Genomic DNA, 8,964 nt, shown 5'->3' on the forward strand with positions numbered 1-8,964 from the left:
ACCATATTATCAGAAAGCCACACTTTGTTTCATGACTCACGGAATTGTACATACTACATCTACACAATGCACCAAGTGTTGCATGCACGTCTGGTCTCTCATTTTTCTCTGCAAGAGACTGTGGCCTTTTGAGGGTTATATATACACTCTTAACGGATTCCACATGCTGCCCACTAAAAGTAAACTGATATGTAGATCTCATCACCCAGGCAGCTCAGGTTATGAAACCCATAACCTTGGCAGTTTGAAGTTCAACCGTAAATCTCTATCTGTGCAAAAGGCATGTAATGCATTCATAAGGTCTTTGGAATCCCTTAGGTGAGTTTGATCCCGCCCCTTCTGAGACCTAATCTATATAGAGGTCAAATAATGTAGGTGAAAGCGGGGGTCCCTGTTTTATGGTGTACACCAACAGTACTGCTAACTGCATCTGCCGTGCCTTGCAGGGGCAGGGGATCACATTCTGTCCCTTATTGTCTCATTTAGGCCATAACTACTCCACCGTATCACTTCAGGGATCCCGACAGCCTCCTCATCAGTCTCTCACGTGGCACAATATCAAATGTCTGATCCACAAAGCAGCAATACATCGTGTTTTTCTTGCTTAACCCTCCTCAATGATTACTCTCGATGTAAAAATATAATTTAGGTTGGTGTACCCTTGTCGGGTCTCTTCTTTTCAATACTAATACAACAGTTCAGTATGGGCTGACAACCTAGCCGGGAATCCCTGCCTCGTTGCGCTATTGACTATGTGAGCCAATGCTGGTGCAAGTGTCTCGCCAGCATGTTCAAAATGCTCGCTAGCAAGCTACTGTGATCATGAGCTCAGTGCTCACCCATACTTTAATCTCCATATAGCATGTTCACCTTCCTTTTTACTGGAAGAAATTCCATCGTATTGGCATCTCCAAAAAGATGGTGCACACACCAAACTCTTGCACCAAAGTCCATGCAAAAATGAAGAAGCGACCGCAATCTAACAAATTGGAACTGAAAACAAAGAATGGGGGATTTCCACAAGCAGTTATTCTGCAACGTAGAGAACAAAATTGAGCAAGCAAATGTTATAGAAAGAGAACATACAGACGGAAACTAAGGTTCTGGGTCCTAGGAATGCCAAACAGACCTCTTGAGTCCCATGGCAATTATTCCCTCCAGCAACTCTCCAAGAGAGCCTTGGATCAGTCCAATTCAACAGAAAACCCTAACCCAAATGCTGTCACAGTATGTCGTTACAAAAGGAACTCTTATATGGTGCATCTTGATGTATTTTGGCGCTGTTACATGTACGAATATGCCTTCGAGACAATAATGCATAACTGACCCTTAACCAATGAAACTATTTGCTTTAAAATTCCAAAAAGATGCGATGATTAATAAGCTGACATCGCTGTGCAAGGTTCCAGACAACAATTGAACAGGGGCTTTGCGGTGAAATGTGACGAACACTCACACCTAGTGAACAAGTTGGGTAAAATGGCTATCCAAAGATATTTCTTTGAGAACCCCAGATTCATTGTTGAGGAACCAACTCAGTTCAATAAAGTAGTCAATGTTTGTTTTAAATTAACACAACTGAACAGCCGTTATCTGTGATATGAGATATCCCTCAACCTGATTGTTGGACACTAGAAATTGCTGGGACTATAAGTATCATTAAAAGACGGCTCAGGTTACAATCATATTAGAATACATTTGTACGTAACACTGACTCCACACATGGCTTCTGATTGTGACACTTTCCTAGCAACAGTATATTCCTTGGACAACTATATTGTCACATTTAACAAGGGGCAGATGCCTTCGGCAATACTCTCAATATTCAGGGAAATGAGGTGAGGCTTCATCCCTTCACCTCCTGATCATAATCACACACCATTCCCTGGTCTATTTTTGACATTAGTACAAAATAAGACCCCTGTCTTGCTCCAGTTTACAACATGACCTAAACTCTGGACAAGATGCTTCTTTACTACCGGCCACTACAGCCACACTTGAGAAAACCACTTTAGAAAGCAACAGAAAAAAAGTATTTGCCAGCTTAAAAGTGTAGCATTCAAAGAGAGGATTAGCTACAAGCACAACAAACAGAAAAGAACAAAGGAAACTAGCTGGCAAACTTAACAAAACTGAGAAAGCTTTACATTTATCTTTGAGAATTTCACATCATCCTTTATTTGATTCACATCACCCTTGAATTATTAAATCGTTCTCAATGGCAGCCAGAAGCTTAACTTGGCAAACTCACAAACTTTTGAATGCCTGTAAAAATGGAGATGAGTTACAACATGATCGGCTTACAGAAGGTACATTTATAAGACACCTGAAGAATTTTGTGTTTCAATCCAAGGCAAAATTGTGAAGGAAAAAATGAGTTACCAAGTATACATTCATTTTTCTAATCAACAGATGCAGATATCCTGTGTAGTTTAGCAAATTCTATTTAAAGTAACAAGGTAGCCTTCTCTCACAGAAGGAACCTTCAAACTGGTATACTTTGCTATTGATTTCCATTAATCAGCTGTTTCTGTTGCATCTAATCGCGTATCGTGAAGAACAAGAAGCTCGAGGGTGCCAGGTTCTAGGAGCCACCCTCCAACAATGGGGCCTGTAGACACAAGCCTGCCTTCGTTGTACTTGGCGACCTTAAAAGGCGCACCAAGCGAAAGAAGATGAGACTCCACAGCTTGCTTCACTATACATTCACCAGCTACTTTACTATGTCGACCCCAACCAGTCAATATACTGCAAATTGGGTGAAAAGTGTGTTAAGACAACTGCCACGATCATTTCCTGGGTGCAACTCACAATTCATAAAGATAGAAAGATACGTACCTGAGAAGCTTTGGCAGTTCATGACCCTCAAACACGATAGCCCGAATGTTCAACAGCCATGAATTTAACATAGCTTGTGCAGCCCCCACTGACATCAAGTGGAGGTCAAGACAACACTGGTGCTCAGACATTTGCCATGCCTGTACCCAAACTTGACGCCGTCTTGCCTCAAGAACCACTTTTTGGGCACCTTCTTTCTGCAACATAAGAAACATACGTCCATCATTTCTGCCAAAAGCCCAAGACTCATGCATGATCCAAAACAGAAAAGTCCTCATAGCAAAAAAACTGATCACAACCTAGGGTTTGCATACACTCAAGCATCTAAAACCCCAACAAAAAAAAAAGGTCATTACTCAAATAATTTGCCAGAAAAGAAGTTTACATGTGCACATCAGTCAGCATTTGTTCAAGACGTGAAAAATGCCTATGGCTAGCGTACATGTGCATATCAATGATTGCATGTTCACAATGTGAAGCCTGTACAAGGCTGGTTCCTACCTAAACAACGATAATTTTCTAGTTTTCAACAGTGATCTTTTAAACAAGAAACAGTACAAACCTGACCAAAATGCCACAAGACATCAGCCAGCGCATTAAAGAATGCAGCAGCTGTTGAATGGTCCATGCGTGCCACCTCATCAAAAAGCACGTTGGCCAACTGCCAAACCTGAGTTTTGAATCCCATCAGCAGTCCATGTGCTACTCCATACACCTTGCGATCAAACTGGCGTAGCTCTTCCAGTAGGGAGGCGGCCTCAACAAACGAAGCACAACGACTGCCAAAACAATGGGTATCCAGAACCCAAGCAAGTGAGCTTCAGTACACTCAGCACAATAGCCAATCTCTCTAAGTTTACATCATCACCTGCAGGCATGAAGAATGGCTGAAAAAGTCACAACATTAGGCTTAACACCCAGCTCCCACATCTCCTGAAACACCCTCACTGCTGCAAGGATGTCCTTGTGAGGTGTTTCTCTGACATTACCACTGTACAAGAGTGAATCACTCTTGACACTCTTGTTTATGCTCAAATCAGAGAAGTCCAGGGCCCTGCCATGAGTGGTAACATCTCCCTTACCAGAGGTTGTAGGAACCATTGCAGCCTCCTCCTCACATGAAGGATAATGAGAGACATCCGTCTGTATAGAATCAGGAGAACGTCAGCATCTAGACTATAAGCAGCACCATGCTCATCAAAACTGAGGGGCATATACTGTGAGAAAAAGAAGAAGACGTTACCTGCCTGTTGCGACCATATGCATCTATAATGGAATTGAACGTTACTACATTCGGGCGAATGCCTGCTCTAATCATTTCATCAAGGAGATTTGTTGCATCATCAACTAGACCACTCTTGCACAAAGCATCAATCAATGAGCTGTATAGTACAACATCTAGCTTTAGCCCAGCTTCCTTGAACTCTTTGAAGATCTGAAGAGCTTCTTTATGAAGTCCCCCTTTAGAAAAGGTATCAATTAATGTGGAGTATGTCAACACACTTGGAGATACATTCTCTGATTTCATCTTCTTGAAAAGCTCAGATGCCTCTCGATACTTCCCTTGTTTACCATAAGCGTCCAGAAGGGCATTGTATGTCACTGCATCCTTTTTCCATCCAGCCTTTTCCATTTGTCTGCACACAAGAAGTGCATCCTCAAATTTGCCCAATTTAGCATAAATGTACACGAGGGTATTGTAAGAAACCCTATCTGGGACGATCTTTGTGCTCTTCATCTCCTCATACACGGCAACAGCTTCCACATACCGGCCGGCTTTTCCATAACCATCAAGAAGAGTGCTGTAAGTGACCACATTTGGCTTTACAGAATTTCGGTGCATGCTAGCAACTATTGCAGCAGCTCGGTCCATCTTGCCTGACTTACAAACTGCATCTACCACTGTATTGTAAGTAAATATATCTTGATCAATCCCCCTTCGTTGCATTTCTTCAAAAGTCTTCTGTGCTTCCTCCCACATATGCCCTCTGCTGCAGACTGCAATCAAGGAGTTGAAAGTGATTCTATCAGGGTCAACACCTTCCCTCTCCATCTCCTCAAAAAAACTCATTGCCTTCTTGTAATCAACTCCACCTTTACCACATGCATCTATGACAGCATTATATGTGATAAGGTTAGGCTTACACCCACATTTCTTCATGGCTTCAAAGACCTGGAGGGCCCTGCCACACTGTCCACTTCGTCCATATGCGCTGATGAGGGCAGAATAGGAATACACATTCCGGCCAAAGCCGGACAAAACAGCCTTGTCAAAGGTCTCCTGAGCAAGGCTCACCTTGCCCAGCCTTCCGAGAGTACTGATAGTGATACTCAGCAACTTGCACCATTCAGTTCTGAGAGAGTCTTGCGTTATGGCCCATTCGTAGCTTGCAATTACTTTACAGCTATCACCTGCATTACCAAGCTCTCGAAGAATGTATGCGAAGTCTTCCTGTGGATAGAGTTTGGAAGACCAAAGACATAGGATGCTTGACACATTGGTGGCAGTGGGTGAGCTAAGAACTGCCTGAAGGGCTAATTTTGCATCAGGACTATGCTTATTATGGTGCAATTTAGGTCTGCCAAAGTGGAGCTTAGACACTTGTCTGGTAGAGCGGCGCCCACAAAAATCATTGGTGAGGACAGCAGAAGAGTGGTGAAAGGAAGGGTCATGACCAATGGAGAGGCCCCCCACAATACCAGGTGGCCCCCGTATGTCACCACGGACTTTGACACATCTTGCAGACGGTCCCCATGCATCGGAGGGCTCAAGGGGCGCCCTCGCTGTAGAAACAAAGCCATGCTGCCCCCTCCTGGTTGAGGAGGAAGAAGCTCCGGCGGTGGCAGATGTGCTGCCCTTAATGGAAAAAGGGCTATGGCCTGAGCTTGCTCCAGCGCCCACACTGACTGAAGATGTAGCTGCTGCCTCTGCGGATAGGAAGGCCTGGCTAGCCATGGCTATGTGCCGGGAAATCTGAGGGTATCCGTCGAGGGCGTTTGGTTGGGGGGGCGGGGGGGGGGGGGGGGGGGGGGAGTACACGGATTCACAGAGAGACCCAGGACATAACCCAGCAGCAATGGTAAGCAGTGCACAGACGCGGGTACTTACAAGAAAGTAGCAAAAGAGGACGAGGAACGACCTGTGACGTGCTCAATGAGCAAATCCGTAGCTACAGCCGCAGCTTATCTCGAGAGACAGCTCGAGTTCTTCATCCCATTTTGCAGGAAGGGTCGTTGAATCAGAAAGGTTTGGCAATCCCTACTACACAGGAGAGGGAAGCATGTCCTCTGCCCATTTGACTGGTTGAGGAGCCCGCCACATCATTTCGCCTTACCCCTTTGCCGCGTGGCTGCCACTTCAGCTCAAAAAGAGCCATCAAATATCCTCCCCCCTTCACCATTGGATGCCCTTTTCTCTAGATACTTCATAGTACTTCCCTCACCAATAAAACTTCCATACCACCATTGACACATACTAGTTCTGCGAAGGCGGCCTCTCTCTCTCTCTCTTTCTCTCTCCCTCTTTATCGTGCGCAGAGGATTTTTGGACTGTAGCCTTCATTTCGCAGTTCTCGACACATGTAAAGTGCGCTCTCTCTGTTATTATAGAATATACATATACATATAGATTATAGAATACATATAGATATGGGTTGAAATCGACTACTGTGGCCCTTGGTTGGTCAGATAATAGTGTTTGGGTGTTGCAGCTCTGCCCTTTGTTGGCATCAAATAGTGTGTCTCTTTGTGTGCCGTGGAAAGAGAGCTCTCCCCTTTGTTGGCATTGCAATATGGCCCTTCGCTCTTGTACAAAGGGCAACGAGTGTAGACCTTGGAAGAGGAGCTCCCCTCAATTTTCCTCAATTTCCCTCGTTGCTAGTTTCTTTTTGCAAGTTGCAAGATCCGAGTTGCAGCTCCACACATTACATTTACATTTCTCTGGCATGCGGTTTGAAGCTAGAGACGGCGACATACATACTAGGCCCCTTTTGTCCTACTCATTAGCAGAGATTTGTTTTGAAAAAAAAAGACTTTTGTATATGAAAACAGAGGTGTTGAAATCCTTTTCTGCCTTATTTTTCCTTACTAACTGAATTAGATTATCTAACTTGATCAAGTTCAAGTTGAGTTACGCACCTCGTGACTATAAGTTGTGGGTTGCTGGGTTTTGTGGTTGTCCAACTATTGCCAATGGCCATAATGTTCAGAGCGCTTTCTGCTGAATTTGGTTGCTCTAAATGTGTTGAAGTTGGGAGGTGCCTTGTTAGAGGGTCACCGCGGTGGACGTCTGCAGCATAGCTCTTTTGTACTAACATAATGTCAATGTGCAAGGAAGCGACTCGGGATGGGGCACGGAGACTTAATGAAAGTGTCAATCTCACCAAAGTGAACTCAGAGGCTACCGTTCTACTACACAAGCAAATCAACCACTTCCTAGTCAGACAATCAGTATGCGTCCAATCTCACCACTCTAGGTCATCACGCCTTTTCGGCATCCAAACGAATCCGGAATGCCACGAAACTTAAGGAGAGGTATCACAACACTTAAGGGCTCTATCCTACCAAGTTCTGTCACCATCTGGGAAGGTATATAAATCATGATCCATCACAAAAAATGTGCAGAAAACTGAAACAGAAGTACTTGGAAAGATCTTCCTTAAGCATAGAAACACTTATCCATGGTCAAAACATCAAAAAACAACCATTTTAACCTCCAAATCAATGCATTTAGCTCACAAACAATGCGTCGCGAACCACAACATAATTGGAAATGATTACACTTGTATTGTAGAGCAAGAGACAAGGAACGCAATGTGCTATTCGGAAACGAATTCTGATTACCAGCTCAAGAGAAAAGAAGATTACAAGTTGTAGCAGGAAGAGGCCTCCATAGTGCACGTTTTTTATTCTTCAAACTAATGATGATTCTTTTCTCAAAACTAAGGGTTTTGACTTTAAAAGTTAAGGGGGCTTTCCCACGACCATCCAGCCTCTTACAAGGGTGTAGACTCAGAGGAGTAAAATGGGTATTGTCTAATTACATCATGGTTACAACTTATCCTAGGCTGAATTACATGGCTTTCTTCGAAACAATAGAGTGTTTACAAGGTTTGGTGTGCATACGCCTGTATATGCCTATATCCACCAAACATTCCCCAATTCCTTTTCATTGCACGTCCTCGTGCAAGCTGTCTCTGAGCGAGTCTACTGCCTTCTTTCGAGCATTGCAGTGAGATTTTTGAATTTCTAAGCTCATGCTTCAATCTCGACTTTGGTGGCCAGCTCTCTGAAGGGATTATTACTGAGGGTACTTTGGTATGCGATGTGGTGGGCTGGCAGATCTTTTGTCATTGGGTTGAATATGGAAGAGTCCACTTCGAAGAAGCCTATCATGAAAGCCTCTTCTAAGGTCTGCATGTAATGAGAAGGCAGAAACATGACTCTTGCGTACACTCCCATGATGACATTCCTGCTTGGGATTTCTGTTTCCATATTCCAACAGAGCCCTCTTGTGCCTTGCACAAAAATCTGCCAGGGGTGTTCTACTACCTCTATATCATTGAGAGTTGTAATGCATGTGATGAGCATTTTGGTAATCTTTACCAGCATTTGACAGATGAGATCTGGGATCTCCTTCATCATGTGGATTACCCCTTTTAGAGTTTGATTCATGTAATGCTCGGATGGTGGGTTGTTATTGAGAGGCTTTGTAATTACCGGATAGTTCAGCATTGCCGGTCTTTTGATTTGCCAAATGTAAAAATTGTCTCAGGATCACCGTCTGTTGATGGGACAGTAAGTGGAGCCGATCCTGAGATGCTGGGGAGCGTTCCTGTAATATGTTTCATCAGTTGGTCGCTGATCGAAATATTTTTTCCGCTAGAGGGGCTGATTTTCTAGGATGGCCTGAATCTGAAGGACCGTAACAGGAACCTCTCTGTAGTCCCCTCTGATGTTTGGTTCAAGTTCGGGGAGCATCTTTTGCTGCCATAATCTAACTTCTTGCCGCATCAATGGCAGTGTGATCATATCGTGCCCATGATTTTTAACTACCTCATCTGGAGTGATCATGAAAAGGGCAGCCGATTCCAGCACTTTCAACTCATATTGCATAAACGCATTGTG

General features: G+C 44.0%; 1 protein-coding gene across 1 annotated transcript; it reads right to left on the bottom strand.

The window, feature by feature from the left end:
* Positions 1 to 2,201: 2,201 nt before the first annotated feature.
* Positions 2,202 to 6,138, bottom strand: GUN1 (s uncoupled 1). The gene is made up of 5 exons (XM_086524104.1): positions 4,082 to 6,138; positions 3,707 to 3,981; positions 3,401 to 3,617; positions 2,839 to 3,035; positions 2,202 to 2,748 (listed from the first exon to the last, which is right to left on the bottom strand). Exons 1-5 carry the CDS (start codon positions 5,792 to 5,794, stop codon positions 2,517 to 2,519), a joined length of 2,634 nt encoding a protein of 877 aa, XP_086380230.1. The 5' UTR covers positions 5,795 to 6,138; the 3' UTR covers positions 2,202 to 2,516.
* Positions 6,139 to 8,964: the final 2,826 nt, after the last annotated feature.

This window comes from Adiantum capillus-veneris, chromosome 11, assembly GCF_014529385.1.
Source record: "Adiantum capillus-veneris isolate H3 chromosome 11, ASM1452938v2, whole genome shotgun sequence".
Lineage (NCBI taxonomy): Eukaryota > Viridiplantae > Streptophyta > Polypodiopsida > Polypodiales > Pteridaceae > Adiantum > Adiantum capillus-veneris.

Coding starts and splice junctions, on each gene's coding strand:
- GUN1 (XM_086524104.1), bottom strand. CDS start 5,794: ATGGCTAGCCAGGCCTTCCTATCCGCAGAGGCAGCAGCTACATCTTCA. Junction 3,982..4,081: donor CATATGGTCGCAACAGGCAG/GTAACGTCTTCT, acceptor GATTCTATACAG/ACGGATGTCTCTCATTATCC. Junction 3,618..3,706: donor GCCATTCTTCATGCCTGCAG/GTGATGATGTAA, acceptor TTGTTTTGGCAG/TCGTTGTGCTTCGTTTGTTG.